The sequence below is a fragment of the Leuciscus leuciscus genome (genome assembly GCF_965113295.1).
Source record: "Leuciscus leuciscus genome assembly, chromosome: 19".
Lineage (NCBI taxonomy): Eukaryota > Metazoa > Chordata > Actinopteri > Cypriniformes > Leuciscidae > Leuciscus > Leuciscus leuciscus.
Genome location: NC_138743.1, coordinates 2,916,775 through 2,933,868, shown reverse-complemented (window position 1 = coordinate 2,933,868; position 17,094 = coordinate 2,916,775). Strand labels below are relative to the sequence as shown.

The 17,094-nt window shown below is 42.9% G+C and overlaps 2 protein-coding genes and 1 long non-coding RNA gene across 5 annotated transcripts in view; 1 reads left to right on the top strand and 2 right to left on the bottom strand.

Annotated features, from left to right (window-relative positions):
• The window catches only part of LOC309482070 (GDP-L-fucose synthase-like), an 84,200-nt gene that overhangs the window by 17,304 nt on the left and 49,802 nt on the right, over positions 1 to 17,094 (bottom strand). For both annotated transcript variants that reach the window (XM_082147284.1, XM_082147285.1), the window contains exon 5: positions 11,413 to 11,486. In XM_082147284.1, coding sequence (XP_082003410.1) covers positions 11,413 to 11,486 — 74 coding nt within the window. The remainder of the gene's footprint in view (positions 1 to 11,412; positions 11,487 to 17,094) is intronic.
• Positions 1 to 17,094, bottom strand: part of LOC309482079 (GDP-L-fucose synthase-like) — a 274,578-nt gene that overhangs the window by 207,943 nt on the left and 49,541 nt on the right. The gene's annotated exons all lie outside the window — the stretch shown is intronic.
• Positions 12,961 to 15,035, top strand: LOC309482141. Of its 2 annotated transcripts, XR_014200226.1 has the most exons (4): positions 12,964 to 13,080; positions 14,144 to 14,217; positions 14,286 to 14,442; positions 14,562 to 15,035. It is a non-coding gene; the product is annotated as an uncharacterized lncRNA (long non-coding RNA). The 2 variants fall into 2 exon arrangements; XR_014200225.1 differs by having other exon boundaries at positions 12,961 to 14,217.

The window sequence follows — 17,094 nt, the reverse complement described above, 5'->3', positions numbered from 1 at the left end:
GGAGTCTCGTCCCGCCGAGACTATCCTGCATAAATCATGTTTCACCGAGACCTTCCTGCCTGAGTATCTTCCTGCCGAGCCTGCACTTCACGCCAGTCCAGCCGAGCCTGCACTTCACGCCAGTCCAGCCGAGCCTGCACTTCACGCCAGTCCAGCCGAGCCTGCACTTCACGCCAGTCCAGCCGAGCCTGCACTTCACGCCAGTCCAGCCGAGCCTGCACTTCACGCCAGTCCAGCCGAGCCCGCACTTCACGCCAAATCTGCTGAGACCAAAGCAGTATGCGTCATGCCCGCCGCGTCTGTGACAGCAAGCGTCATGCCCGCCAGCACAAAGCCTTCACCGCTGGTCCTGCCCAGCACAAAGCCTTCACCGCTGGTCCTGCCCAGCACAAAGCCTTCACCGCTGGTCCTGCCCAGCACAAAGCCTTCACCGCTGGTCCTGCCCAGCACAAAGCCTTCACCGCTGGTCCTGCCCAGCACAAAGCCTTCACCGCTGGTCCTGCCCAGCACAAAGCCTTCACCGCTGGTCCTGCCCAGCACAAAGCCTTCACCGCTGGTCCTGCCCAGCACAAAGCCTTCACCGCTGGTCCTGCCCAGCACAAAGCCTTCACCGCTGGTCCTGCCCAGCACAAAGCCTTCACCGCTGGTCCTGCCCAGCACAAAGCCTTCACCGCTGGTCCTGCCCAGCACAAAGCCTTCACCGCTGGTCCTGCCCAGCACAAAGCCTTCACCGCTGGTCCTGCCCAGCACAAAGCCTTCACCGCTGGTCCTGCCGCCCAGCACAGAGCCCTCTTTGTCGCTGGTCCTGCCCAGTTCAAAGCCCTCTTCGCCGCTGGTCCTGCCCAGCTCAGAGCCCTCTTCGCCGCTGGTCCTGCCCAGCTCAGAGCCCTCTTCGCTGCTGGTCCTGTCCAGTTCAAAGCCCTCTTTGCCGCTGGTCCTAACCAGTTCAGAGTCCTCTTCGCCGCTGGTCCTACCCAGTTCAAAGCCCTCGCTGCCGCTGGTCCCGTCAAGCTCAGAGCGCACTGATCCTGATCCAGAGCCAGAGCCAGAGCCAGAGCTTCACGTCAGTCCTGCCGAGCCCGCATTTCACGCCAAATCTGCTGAGACCAAAGCAGTATGCGTCATGCCCGCCGCGTCTGTGACAGCAAGCGTCATGCCCGCCAGCACAAAGCCTTCACCGCTGGTCCTGCCCAGCACAAAGCCTTCACCGCTGGTCCTGCCCAGCACAAAGCCTTCACCGCTGGTCCTGCCCAGCACAAAGCCTTCACCGCTGGTCCTGCCCAGCACAAAGCCTTCACCGCTGGTCCTGCCCAGCACAAAGCCTTCACCGCTGGTCCTGCCCAGCACAAAGCCTTCACCGCTGGTCCTGCCCAGCACAAAGCCTTCACCGCTGGTCCTGCCCAGCACAAAGCCTTCACCGCTGGTCCTGCCGCCCAGCACAGAGCCCTCTTTGTCGCTGGTCCTGCCCAGTTCAAAGCCCTCTTCGCCGCTGGTCCTGCCCAGCTCAGAGCCCTCTTCGCCGCTGGTCCTGCCCAGCTCAGAGCCCTCTTCGCTGCTGGTCCTGTCCAGTTCAAAGCCCTCTTTGCCGCTGGTCCTAACCAGTTCAGAGTCCTCTTCGCCGCTGGTCCTACCCAGTTCAAAGCCCTCGCTGCCGCTGGTCCCGTCAAGCTCAGAGCGCACTGATCCTGATCCAGAGCCAGAGCCAGAGCCAGAGCTTCACGTCAGTCCTGCCGAGCCAGAGCCAGAGCTTCACGTCAGTCCTGCCGAGCCAGAGCTTCACGTCAGTCCTGCCTAGCCAGAGCCAGAGCTTCACGTCACGTCGTCCCGCCGAGACTGAATCTGTTCCTGAGCCTGAATCTGTTCCTCTTTCTCTTTCCACGCCTGTGTCTTCGGACAAGATGGCCGACTCCACGCCTGTGTCTTCGGACAAGATGGCCGACTCCACGCCTGTGTCTTCGGACAAGATGGCCACCACCAAGCCAGTGTCTCAGGACAAGATGGCCACCACCGAGCCAGTGTCTCAGGACAAGATGGTCTCCACCGAGCCAGTGTCTCAGGACAAGATGGTCTCCAACGAGCCAGTGTCTTCGGACAAGATGGCCGCCGCTGAGCCGGTGTCTGTCCCTGAGCCGGTGTCTGTTCCTGTTCCTGAACCAATGGCTGTTCCTGTGCCATGGTCACCTCCCTGGCCTCCCGAAGGGTCGTCGCCTCCTGAAGGGTCTCCACCCTGGCCGCCCGAGGGGTCTTCACCGCCGTGGCTGCCTGCACAGCCTGCTCCGCCCTGGTCGCCTGCACAGCCTGCTCCGCCCTGGTCGCCTGCTCCGCCCTGGTCGCCTGCTCCGCCCTGGTCGCCTGCACAGCCTGCTCCGCCCTGGTCGCCTGCACAGCCTGCTCCGCCCTGGTCGCCTGCACAGCCTGCTCCGCCCTGGTCGCCTGCACAGCCTGCTCCGCCCTGGTCGCCTGCACAGCCTGCTCCGCCCTGGTCGCCTGCACAGCCTGCTCCGCCCTGGTCGCCTGCACAGCCTGCTCCGCCCTGGTCGCCTGCACAGCCTGCTCCGCCCTGGTCGCCTGCACAGCCTGCTCCGCTCTGGCCTTCCGTATTACCGCAGTCTCAAGGTCCTCTTCCGCTCCACGGACCTGGCCCTCCATCCCGCCCCCGGATCCGCCTCCGGGCCACCTCCCACCTGGACAGTTTGAGCGTCTGGAAGCCGCTCTTTGGGGAGGTGGCTATGTAACGGTCACCAGCTGGAGTGCCCTTGAGAGCCACCAGAGGGCACTCCACACCGGACTATCATATTTACTCACAGACTACAATTCCCATCCTGCATCTACCTGGACTGATTACTTCATACACCTGCACTGCACTGATTACACACACACCTGCACCTCATTCACACACACATAAAAGCCACTTCCACACTCCACTTCTCTGCGAAGTATTGCATTGCCCCGGCGTACAATTTCTGAGCGTTTATTCCTGTGTTTGCTGTTCTCGTTTACTGACCTTGGACTGTGTATCTCGACTCCTGATTGTTCTCTGCCTGCCTTTACCCGGATCGCTAATTGGACTTTGCCTTTTGCTGCCTGCACTGACTTCTGCCTGTGACCCCGATCTGCTCTGTGTTCTCTCCGTTGTTCTGTCTGCTGTTGTTTTACCCTGCCTGTCTGACCACTCTAAATAAAGCTGCAAATGGATCCCTCCTCGTCCGCTGCATTACACTTACAATATTCTTTAAATGTATTTTTAGGTCAATTAATTTTATTCACTTCTCACTCTGTGAACTGAAATGTGTTGTACACTTTATTGGCTTCTTCAGAATCTGCTGAACGCAGCAAATAACTGCGCGCTTGTTCCTTTGCATTAAAGCAATAGCAAAGATTAAAAAGCATTTGGTTAACAGAAAATATATTATTTTCCAACATCCTAAATTTTTTTATGTTCTTTGTACTGTATTGATCTGTCTACCTAGAACACATTTTTAGTGAAAAGGATGAGGATGAAAGAGGAAGGGAGGAGATGGCTGGATGACAGGATTTTGTTTGAATAAGAAATTAATGTATGTAATCCAAATTTTATGATGTCCTGTATAGCGGCAGCCAGTAACCGCTAAGAGGCTGAGTAGAGGGATTAAAGATTGATGCGTTTCCACTTGTTGATCCAGGTGATTTATTATAACATTGAAAAGAACAGCAACATGAAGATGATGACGACAGTAAAGTAAACAAAATGAAATGAAATAAATTTAAATGAAATGAAAACGGTCAACAGAAAGTGAGATTCCCAGCTACTCACCCCCTTTCTCCATGCCAACCACACGCAAACTAACAGGTAATATGCACCTAAAACAAGTGACGTAACAAACCGAAAATAAAAATTTCAAAATAAAAGACAACCCAAACCTGGCACCTACACTCCAGCCCCTGATTATTACACCCAAAAACTGTAATAATCATAAAACAACACAATCATGCAAGTTACACATCGTTGAATATGTACCTGCATACATATAATCGCAAAATTTTATTTCACAAATAAGCAATGTATACACATGTGTGTGTATGTATGTAAATGTCCAATTCTTCAATGTGAACAATGTCCGTAATCAACTGAAGTAAACAGGTCAATCAAAACGGTCTTTAGTCAAAAGTCTTCAGTAAGTTATTTGAGAGCTCTCACAAGTCAGTCAGTCAATTAGTCAGTCGGTCGTAGAATAGCCTAGTTAAAATCCTCCGTTTCAAGAAGTAGGCAAACTTTAGTAATGGGTCTGGTCAAGCAGGAACTCTTGGTCTTGATTCTTACTTGACGTATCAATCCTTTTTTATCCTTTGTGATCTGAATAATCTTGCCCATTATCCATGAACTCCTTGGAGCAGTATCATCCACTACAAGCACAATATCTCCCACTTGAAAATTGCGTTTCTTCACCAGCCACTTCTGGCGTTCTTGTAGTTGAAGTAGGTACTCCCCGATCCATCTCTTCCAAAATAGATCCGCCATATATTGGACCTGTCGCCAACGTCGTCGTGAATACAGATCGTCCTTGTTAAATAGTCCCGGTGATAAAGATGGCTTTGTTTTTAAGAGGAGAAGATGGTTTGGAGTAAGGGCTTCCAAATCATTAACATCCAGAGATGCTCTGGATATTGGACGATTGTTAAGGATTGATTCGATTTCACAAAGAAGTGTGTAAAGACCTTCCTTGTCTAAACTTTGCCCTCTAAGGATAGAATTTAGAATCTTCCTTACTGATCTTATAAGCCGTTCCCAAATTCCTCCAAAGTGCAAACCAGCCGGGGGATTAAAGTTCCACTTAATTCCTTTTTGAAGCAAAAATTAATTGATCTGATTATGATTCCAGTTTTTTATAGCCTCCTGCAGTTCACGTTGGGCACCAACAAAGTTTGTCCCGTTGTCTGAACGGATCTCGACAACTTGTCCTCGACGTGCAATAAATCGTCTTAATGCATGGATGAAAGAATCCGTATCAAGAGAATTTGCTATTTCAAGGTGAACAGCTCTTATTGTTAAACATGTGAATATCACTCCATAACGTTTTACAACGCTCCTTCCCCTTTTAACTTCAAAGGGACCGAAGCAGTCCACTCCAACATGCGTGAATGGTGGTTTGTCAGGTGTGACTCTATCTTGTGGAAAATCTGCCATCTGCTGATGACCCGGGATTCCATGAAGACGTCTGCAGACCACACACTTGGAAATAATTCTTCTTATAGCTGTGCTAGCACCAGGGATCCAATATCTCTGCCGTAAATTAGCCAGCATGTAATTTCGTCCACAATGTATGTCATGATGTATCTGTCGCAGAATCAAATCTGAAATGTGTAGATCCTTGGCCAGTATTACTGGATGCTTAACTTTTTCAGGCATCATAGCCTTGTCCAGTCGCCCACCAACTCTGATGACATCTGATTTAAGCACGGGATTAAGTCTATAGAGTTCACTATTCTGTTTTACCAATCCATCTTTCCGTAGACTAGCCAGTGGCAAAGACGAATAATCTCCAATTCAGCTCTTTCCAACTCATCTGAAGACATCAATTTTGCAGGCATATTGGATCTAAATTTTTGTATCTCTTTCTTAACAACAGTCTCTCGTTGCAACTTGTCCATATAAGAGTAAGCAGTCATCAACCTTTTCCTTTCCTTGCTGAGATCAAATAGAATGTTCCTGAATCGAAGGATCCAAGCTACGCCTTTTTTCAATCGCATCCATGAAGAGTAGTAATTAAAATATGGCATAAAATCATACTCTTGTTGAACTTGCACAGTATTCACCAGAACACTCCTTTTCACTTCTGGGTCACAAGAAGACATCACACCTACATCAGTAGGATCCATGGGCCACAACTCTTGTGGTCGGACAAGAAATGGAGGACCAGAAATCCATATCTGGTTCTTTAAGAATGAATCAACCTTTAGACCTCTGGATGCTAGGTCAGCTGGATTGTTGGATGAATTCACATACCTCCATTGTCTGATTTCAGAAACACTTCGAATTTCAGCAACTCGGTTGGCTACAAAGCATTTGAATCTGGAAGTCTCATTTTGGATGTACTTGAGGACATTGCTTATTGCTGTCGGTCCAAAATACCGAATCCTGAAGTTTCATCTTCAGCTCTCTCTTCCACAACTTATCTATGCGACCAGCAAGTGTGGCAGCTGTGAGCTCCAGACGAGGGATAGTGATAGGTCTTAAAGGTGTTACTCTTGCTTTACTCATTAAAAGACAGGAATGAGCACATTGTTGATCATTATGAAGTAATAAATACGACACCATGCCATAACCCTTCTCACTGGCGTCCGAAAAGTGATGCAATTGGGCAGATATAGCTTCTCCAAAGTTTTCCGGCTTTAAGCACCTGCGGACATCAAATTTCTCCAATTCATGAAGTTTCTCCAACCAACTTGTCCATCGCTGAATGTACACTGTTGGAATAGTGCTGTCCCATCCAATTTTTTCTCTACACAAATCTTGAAGTATCATTTTGGCACGTAAAATCACAGGAGACAGAAAGCCAAGAGGGTCATAGATGGAACTAATGATAGAAAGAATTCCTCTTCGAGTAAGAGGTCTGTCCTTGATGGTCACCTTGAACTTGAAAACATCAGACTCCGCACACCACTGCACACCTAATGCTCTTTCCAAAGGTAGCGTGTCATGTTCCAAATCCAAGTTCTTAACTTTCTTGTCTCTGTCTTCCTCAGGGATGGCATTTAACACAGTGCAGCTGTTACTTATCCATTTGGTTAATCGGAATCCACCTTTAGCACACATTTCCGTAAACTTCTGGTACAATCGAACAGCTTCTGAGTCTGTAGACACAGATACAAGACAGTCGTCTACATAGAAGTTGTTAAAGACAATGTCCACAGTCTTGGCATCATACAGATCCTTATGGTCCTCTGCACACTTTCTCAATGCATAGCTAGTGCAACTTGGAGATGATGTTGCTCCAAATAAATGCACAACCATTCTGTATTCTTCCAGATTGGCATCAATGTTTCCTCCAGTCCACCAAAGAAACCTCAAGAGATCACAATCATAAGGATTTACCTTAACCTGATGAAACATCGTTTCTATGTCAGCCATCATGGCAACATACTCCATTCTGAATCGCACAAGAACACTCACCAGCGGACTTGTTAAATCTGGACCTTGCAAAAGTTGTTCATTCAATGATGTTCCTTGATATGATGCTCCGCAATCAAACACCACTCTGATCTTTTGCTTTTTAGGGTGATAAACACCATGGTGGGGTATGTACCATAAGCGTCCATCAAGTCGTTCCAGTTCAGCTGTGGGAACCTTTTCAGAGTGGCCGTTAGTGATGACACTCTCCATAAAGGTAGTATAGTCAGCATGAAAAGAAGTGTTTCTTTGAAGCCTTCTTTTAAGATTCAGAGCAAGTTGTTCCACGATTGCTCTATTCCTTGGCATGACTACCCTTTCGTTTTTAAGTGGAAGACCAATGCAATAATGCCCATTGGTCAGTCTTGATGACTGTGAAACAAAATCCATGAATTGATGATCTTCCTTTGACAATCCTTGCTGTTCCTCTTGAACACATTCAGGAAAGTCACCCTTGAACTGTTGCTCCCATAACTCATCCAATTTCATAGCGGTGATCCTATTGACAGTCATGTGAGAATGTTCCTTAACAGCATACTCTTCCTGTCGCTTGATTGGTCCATTAACTGCCCATCCAAACATGGTTTTAATAGCATATGGGCCACTGTCTTGACAGCGGATAATCTGCCATGGCTCCAACGCCTCTGGCACATTAGCGCCAATCAATAACTCCACACCAGCATCAATTGAAGGCAAACATAGATGACTTAAATGAGGCCAACAAGCAAGATCGTCTTGTGTGGCGATGTTGGTTTTACCTACAGGCATGGTCTTCTGCGTGTATACCTCTGGTAAAGCACAGTAATGCTCTTTCCAGTGATTTCTTTCTGATTAGTTTTCTGATAAAACTTCCATTTTGTTGGTGAAATGATGGGTTTGTGTGACGTTGTTCCAGAGAGGCACAGTGGAAACGCAGCAGATTTTGGGCACGGTGCTACTGGCCCGAGGCTATTAGCCTGGCACGGCCGTTTAAAGCCCTGGCTTGCACTGGCCCGACAGTGGAAACGCGGCTAATGCCTACAACTAACGCAACGATTAAGTGATGCACCATCTTGACAGGATTGAAAACGTGGAAAATGATGAGCTTCCAGATCCGGCAGACAAGTGTGCGCATGTCACAAAATGATTTCGATTGAAAGCGTCAGCACATGTAAACACCAGATCGGTTTAGATAACATCCCATGTAAACAGTCAACCGGAATCCGTCAATCAGAACGATCTTAATCAGAATAGCAAAAAAGTGTGCATGTAAACGGGGCTAATCACGGCTGAAATGTCCAGTATATAAACAACCGAAACAAATCCCCTTTTTCTTCAGAAAATTCATCTTTTCTGCATGAGATCTTTCAACAAGCCTTTTACATGAGTCCAATATATGTGCTCCTTCACAGAAGAGACAGGTTTTATTCACAGCCTTCCCAACACACTCCTTTGCACCACTTGCAGTGACTGTAGTGGCAAAACTACTTTTAGGTTTCGAATGAGGCAATTTGGTATTCAGGTTTCTACCTCCACTAGGCAGAACATCTTGAATGTTTCCGAATACCGGATCTGTGACTATTTTTACCTGTCTTTCTACAAAGTCCACAATATCAGAAAAGCAAGCTGGATGGTTACGTCTTTCCTGTAAATCATATGCCACCATTCTCCATCTTTCTCTGAACTTATAAGGAAGTTTTGCAAGAACAATTTGCTTATTAGAAGCAAGATTTAACTCATTCATGAAACAAATATTCTGCATTGCATTGCAGCAACTCCTAAGAAATAAGCTGTAGTCCTGCAGAGCCTTAGCATCCTCAGATCTTATCGCTTGCCATGAGAGCGCTCTTTTCATGTAAAATGAGGCTATTCTTACCTCATTGCCGAAATGCTCCTTGAGCAAAGCCTTAGCCTTCATATACCCTTGCGAAGGAATCATCAGTTGACAGCTTCGAACAAGCTCTTTAGGTTGCCCTCTAGTATACTGTTCTAAGAAATGCAAGCAATCTGCATGGCCACTTGCTTTCTTTTCCACCACCTCTTCGAATGTTCGCATAAAGTCGTGATAATGCAATGGATCTCCATCAAAGAATGGGACCTCCCTTGGTGGAAGTGAAGACAAGTTGTGTTGCTGAACTAATAGGGCAGCAATTTCATTTTGCTTGTCAATAAGCTTAAGGATACTTCCTCCTTCCAAACCATCCTGTAAACTCGATCCATGTGCACCCTGCATTCCAGGTCCATGTCCACCATCATGACTGATTCTGGGTAATGTAGAATGTGTCAACCTTGTGTTAGAATTTACAATCTGTTGCTGTTGTTGAGAGGACTGAGTTGGAAAACGCATTGGATTCTCTGGTGCTGCTTGAGCCTGTGTATGAAATACAGGTGGCTGTTGTGGCATTGAATGTGAACTCGAAGGTAAAAATGGCTCCACATTAGGGTTAAGAGAACTGGTTCCAGTATTTATTGCCCTTAAAGCACTGGCATCAGAAGAATTTGTATGAGTACTTTGTTCTGATCTCACGTCGCTATACACTTTCATCTTGGCCATGGATACAGCAATTTTAGTGTCCAGTTCCATTTGTTCTTTTCTCCTCCTCAAATCCTCCTCCTCCAATCCTCCTCCTCCTTCTCCAATACATGTTTCCGTGACAACATTTTCTGATGTGCCAACAAGGCTGCCATTTCGGCCTTAACCTTAAGATGAGCAGATACAATGAAAGATCGACTGGTTGGAGATCCATGAGTTGTTGTCGTTTTCCTGCCCACGTTAGAGACACTATCCTTTGGCTGTAGGCCACCATCGTCCATATCACAGTTCGGATATTCACTTGGAACATCCATATTATGAGATGATGAAACTGGTTCAGCAGAAGATGGAATATTAGAATCACAACTTAGTTGAGGTTCAGCAAAATTATCCATTGCTCTTGAATCATGAATGACAGAAAGTGATGGGCAAGGATTTGCATAACGTTGAGTAGAATTTGATTCTGTTATTTGAGCATTTTTCCTCAGATTCTTAGCTTCATTCAACCATAGTTCAACATCTTCCACAAATCCATCATTGTGCTTAGAAATAGCATCAAACCACTCATTTTGTTTGTTTTGTTCCTCAGGAGGAAGAAAAGGAAGTACTTCTTTATGCAACACAGATGCATCATCTTTCAAACATTTTAAAGATACCACCATTGAAGACAATTGTAAAGCATTTTCATCACATTCCATGAGATCTTTCATTGATAAAATTAAGCTCTTCATTTGATTCACCTTAGACTTGCGATCCTTTTGCAATGTCTCAATTCTAAGCGCCAATGCCTTTGCCGTAAGCTTAGGCTCTCTTTTGCTGCTTATAGCAGTGTGCACAGACTCATCTGCGTCCATTTCTTACAACGCAATCCCAGTAATCCAAACAGCGCTGTATTCAACGCATAGATCAAGCCAACAATTTCATGAATGGGCGCACCACCACAACGCGATTACGAGTGCGTAGTAAACTTGCACTTGTTGCAATGTTGCAGCCAAACATAGCAAAACAGCTCACATACCTCTTCTGCCGTCAGGATAATGAGGCGCGATCTCACTTCAGTGTGTGCGTCAGCATTTCGCGTGCGGTGTGCGAAGAAATCCTTTCCAATCCACGATAATCAAAATCCAACAGTAGCCGTTTTCTGTTGACTAAATATAGCGGCAGCCAGTAACCGCTAAGAGGCTGAGTAGAGGGATTAAAGATTGACGCGTTTCCACTAGAACAGCAACATGAAGATGATGACGACAGTAAAGTAAACAAAAGGAAATTAAATTAAATAAATCTAAATGAAATGAAAACGGTCAACAGAAAGTGAGCGTCCCAGCTACTCACCCCCTTCCTCCATGCCAACCACACGCAAACTAACAGGTAATATGCACCTAAAACAAGTGACGTAACAAACTGAAAATAAAAATGTCAAAATAAAAGACATCAACCCAAACCTGGCACCTACACTGTTTGAAGGTGAAGAATGAGACATGGACATGAGATGACTGCAACAGCAGGATCATGCTTTTACTGATATCGAAGTCATTGACAAACCTCCAGGGGAAACTTTTGTGGTCATGTGACTTCATCATGACCTCATCAGCCACTCCCACTGTAAACAAACAGCCTAAGACCCAATGGGTTTAAAAGTAGGCATTTTAAAAAAAACATTTTTATACAAATCAAAATTTCATAATAGACATGTGATCTGAGATGCACCCATTCAAGAACCAATTAACTTTGACACTAAGATATCAAATCTCACCTGTTGTGGACATCAATCATGCGTTTGGCGTAGGCATAACCGTAATTAGATTCATGTGGCGGACCGTTGTGCATCTGACAGAGACAGAAAGAGAGAAATACGTCTGTAGAAGTCACATTCATGCTTTTTTAATCAGTATTTCTCACCATGATGGGACGGGACAAACACCCAATAGGTATTTCTGACATATACATTTTGTTGCAAATATTATATAAATTATTATATAAATTATATAAATAAATTCAATTAATGCTTTTGAGTTTCTGACATCAAAAACCTAAAAAGTCGTTTTTACAGTTTAGTCTTTATTTACTGTGGAGGAAATATCAGTTGAATTAATGAATATCAAAATATCAAGAAGAACATCTTGTGATGTTTTTTCAAAGGAAAACATACCCAACATCTGCTTATTAAAGTGTTGTCATGGTTGGGTGACTGTAATGAAAACGCAGGAGGAAGGAGTAAACGACAAAAGCAGTTTTTAAAGGTGCAGTATGTAATATTAACAGCTAGCGGTTGAAATGGATACTGCAGGCCACATTTAAAATATTGGAGAGATGTTTCCCCACCCGTCCTCCTCAGAGTCGACTCACTCGAGGACATGCAACAGGAGCATGCACAATCGACAATGGAAGATTTGATTTATCCATATTTTAATATGCTCCCATTTTAGGTGGATGCCAAGGCTTTTTAGGTTGGGTAGAATCTGCAATCTCTGACCCAGTTAATTTACTGGCTTTCATGGCTGCAATACGCTGTGTTTTCTGCCAACTAGCACTGTCAGGGATGTGGGTGAGAGATGTAATGGGAGATTTTTGATTTTCATTACTTACTTTGATTTTCATTAACATACACAGGATTGACTTCTATGTGTGCTGCTGACCATGTGATATAATGATTGATGTGGAACTTCTGTGAGGCAGGAGAAGAGGGGGAGACGCCGAGGCCCTGACCCCTAAGGTCAAAGGGTGTCCAATTTAGGACTTGCAGGCTGTAAGTTAAGCTGGTGGAGTGTCTTATCCATCTATGGAGTGTTTAGAGAACCTTGAAGATAACAGTATAAAGACTGGCCTGCCTCTCTCTCCTGGTCGCACTTGTTCCACAGACTACTTGTGACTTCTGTGTGGCAACTGGGCCTTCTTGCAAGAATAAATTACTTTTTAAAGATCATTTGATTCCAGACTGTCTCTTACGCCAAAGATGATTGTTTAGTGAATTAAACTGCCACAACAATTGGTGTCAGAAGTTGGGATTCCATGGCAGTTTCTTCTGGCCCTGAGTAAAGCGGATTGATGACTGATCATCCTGAAGCACCAGGCTTTAGTCTTACCTCGCAGAATTGAGAGAGAAGAGCCAACTGCTATCAGGGCCACACTGTAAAAAATCCAACTTGCAAAATGTTAACTCAGTTTAAAATTTTATGTTGAGTGGGCAAATTTTTGACTGCAATGTTGACTTTACTTATGAAAACTATTTAACTGCAAGTGTACTACTATTTTGTCCAATGAACACAAACAATTAAGTTGAGAAAACGTAATATTTTGATTTCATAGTTCGAACGTTTAACTTCCCGTCATCGCGCATGCGCAGTCTGTCTCGCTGTACGTTACTCTCGGGGTTTCCTCCTTCAACCACGCTATCGAAGGGACTGGATTTCATCTGATTGAGGTAAGTTTTCTTTAAGCTTTATACATGAAAATAGGCTATAAATTGCACACATATGTTGATAAAATATAGTATTATGTTAAAAGATATATTTTGTGGTGACGATAAGTTTCTATTGTTAGAGATTATCCACGTAGCACATTGCTACTAACGTGCTAACGTTAAGTTACCCAGACTAACGTTAGAGTGAGGAAACATGCTTGAATGAGAAAAGAAGGACAAGGACGTGCATGGTGTTTAAAATATGTTAAAAATGTTAAGCTCAGTAAGTCGTGAATAAAGACTTAAATGCGGTGCTTGCGTTGATTGAGAGACAGAATGCTGCTTCTCTCGGACTCGGACAGAATCTGAGTGCGAATTCAGCTATCTTTCGTGGCGTATTGCGATTTAATAGTGACATACACATACAATTATGTCAATAACAAAAAAACAAAATAAAAAAAGTATTCAAGTAAACACGGTCGGCAATGTCTTAAATGAACATAACCAATTTGGTGAAACCTAGATGTTTCAGTATTAGATCCATGAGCTCTTAAAGTGACCGCAGTCCGTTCAATTTAATTTCAAGTTTATTTGTCACGTATACAAATTTCAGTTACAGTTTGTACATGCTTAGGTTGAGGCTCAGTCATTCTACAGTGCAATATAATTAAATACAATACAATTTAGAGGAAACATTTAATAATATTGGCCTATATATGCAAAACGAATGTGTTATGTTAAAAATATGTATGTTAACTTTGCATATTAAATAATAGAATGGGTAGTATGTGTGCAGTATGTTTTAAAGTGAATAGGATACAAATATTGTGTATCCTTAAACAAATATTAGGCTACAAAAGACAAAATAGCTCACTGCTCTTATAATAACTTTTGTATCTTTAATATCTGTCATATTTAATAAATACAGTGAAAACTATGCATTGATTCTTTTTCACATTTGATTATTCAATTTCTTTATTATTTTTACTACATGTTAAATTAACTTACTGTAACTGATTTTTGTTGTTGTTGTTTTGTTTAATAAAATTATGTATCTTTGTTCTGTTGTATTTGTCCTTTTTAGACTAAAGAACATCAGTACAGTGACAAGATCCTTGGATGTGCTAAAACAGTGGCCTTTATTTTTGAAAAGATCAGGTGAGTTGAACTGAATTTACTTGTGTTGGTCTACACTTAATTCTTACTGTTTCAACAATGTTTTTTAGGGTCTCTGCTCTCTGCTGAGTATTACAGGATCACACAAACTGATCCGAAGAGCACCTTTTTCTCTTGGTTAAATGAATACACATCTAGTCGTACAAAGCAAGTGGTGGAGCGTATGGAGATGAGATGAAGATCCTCCTAGACCAACTTGATCATCAAGTAATTATTTGATCATATCTCTCTGGTTAAAGGCTAAATGGTGCCATCTCTTTTTCAAGGTAATTCCCATGCTTCTCTTTGTATATAACTTGTTCCATATTTGTTTTTTTGTCTTTCAGACACAGAAACTCCAATGTGCTTCCTCAAAGAAAGTCTACAACTCTTAAAGGTCTGCCTTTGTTTATGAGGGAAAAGTCTGGAAACATTCTGAAGACTTGCCTGGTAAGAAGATCATCAGCATATACACTCACACCTGATATATTTCACCTATTTACCAGATGCTGTTAAGAGATAGGTTTTGTGTGATATACAAAACTTATCATCAACAGACAAAGTCATGGTAAAAAATACTTTATTAAATAATCGTAGTTGAAACTTTCTCAGTGATCAGTTTGACTTCACCTGATAGCACAAATTCAACAAGTTGTTATTTTATCAAAGCAAAGACAGTCGAAAAGTACTGTTTCACAACACTGTCTGGAGACATTCCCTCTGATATCTAACCTGTTAAAACAATACAGTGCACAATCATAAGGTTAAACATGACCGTGTTTCAAGTGAAGTTACATGAGCAGACCTTTAGGGACACTCTGGTCTAACATAATTCAATAAAATAAAATAAAAATTACCCTAATTTTATGCTGATTTATTTTCTACTGCAGGACACCGAGCCAGAAGACATTCACAAGGGGAGAAGATGAGGATCTTAACTATCGTTGAAGATGATGTTGCCACTCAAACCCAAATATAAGGTGCCTCTCTGTAGTACTATAAGAGCAGATTGGGCCAGATAATGTGCAAGACCTTTGCCACAGTTGTTACTCTCCTCTTTGGCTTGATTTATGGCCCCAATGGACTATCCTAAAGTATTAAAATACACCAGTAGTAACTGGTGGTTAAGAAAAAATTTGTTTAGTTTGTTTAGAAAAAAAACCGTTTATTTATCTTGACCTAAAGTGCTCCGCAAGGCTGATTTATTTTGCATAGTCCTTCAAAAGATTGTCCAAGTAGCTGCAATCCATATGGATAATTGTAAGGTTGAGCATTTATTTATTCCAGTTTGTACTCTAATTTTGTGCATTTATTTTTTATTTTTATTAATCTTGAAGAGTGGAATAGAACTTCATCACCTTAAAATATGTGTACCTAATGCAAATAGAAAATGTGTTGTTTTGCAGAATATTTGTCAATAAATAAGTTCTGTAATGATAGCAATGTCTTTTGTATTGTGTTGTATTTACAGTGTGGTTTACTCCCTGCATTTGGATTCTTAATGTGAAGGCTATACAAGTATCTGGGTGAGATATTTGAAAAAGTTGAATTCACTTAAAAAAGTAAAAAAGTTTAATCAACTTAAAAAAGTAAAAAATTGAATCAACTTAAAAAAGTAAAGCAACCAGCTGCAAAGCTTTTTTGAGTTTACTAAACTTCAGGACCTCTGTAGTTGTGCTAACTCATTTCTTTGAGTTGGACTGGTAGTTGGATGAACTTCGACCACTGAAGTTGAGTAAACTCAAAAATGCTTTGCAGCTGGTTGCTTTACTTTTTTAAGTTTACTCAACTTTTTATTTTTTACAGTGCAGGAGCAACTCCACTGGAATCAGAAAGAATCCAGGTGGCAACAGAAAATCTTGGGTAAGAGACAGCAAATTTATTTTTCATTTGGGGATTTTGAAAAGAACATTTTGTGGGTGAACCATAGTGGCTGTTTTTGAGAACTGAAACTAGAGCTGTGGTACGAGGAAAAGAAGGCTTTTAAAAAGGGCGAGGAAATTGAGACCTAGGCAGGTCAAGCGATTGTCCAGACCGAAGCCGAGTACTCGTTATTGTGAGATTAATAGGAGCTGAAATAATTGATCACTGGAACACTTCCAGGGAGTCAATTGAGAGTAAGCAGAAAAAAGTCAGAGTAAGCGCGCTGAAGTAAAATCCACAGGCAATAGTGAAAGAAGGAAAATAACAGCCATTATGGGGACATATAATAGTAAATACTGCACACCGGTATACTGTGCAATGAAGAAAAGTTATGGGCAAAATGCATGCAAGTCAAATTAAGTGATATAAAGATGAGGAATGAACAAAGGTTTTATTAAGCAGAATGGGGAACAATTATATATTTTATTGGTAAAATAATGATGTCTAGAGAATTTTCGTAACAAGAGTTGAAGGAGGAGGCAGCTATAATGGCTGTCTGTGCATTTTAGGGATTGAGATATGAGTAATATGATTTTTTTTTTTTTTTTTTGTGAAACAGCAGAGATAAGTGGGACTGAGAAAATAATGATAACATTAAGTTGAATATGCAGACTAACCATTTGATAGAGGACAGAAGAGAGCAAACGCTGTAAGCAGCTGTGCTCTGAAGCTCACTTCAAAGAAATGTGGAGAAATTATTAAGTAAATGGTAGTCAGGGTTTTGATTGTGTTTGGAAATTTAAACAACAACTTGACTGGCTAAACAAAGAAAGAAACTGAAAATTGTTAATTTTTAGCCTTGAATTGCTTCCAAAAAAAAAAAAAAAAAAGGCAAGCGGCCAATAATAATGATGAAGATTATGATGCGGCTATTGCAATTGAATCCGCCACTGGTGGACTGCTTATGAAAATTAATGTGCTGCCAATGATAATGATGAAGATTATGATTTGGCTATT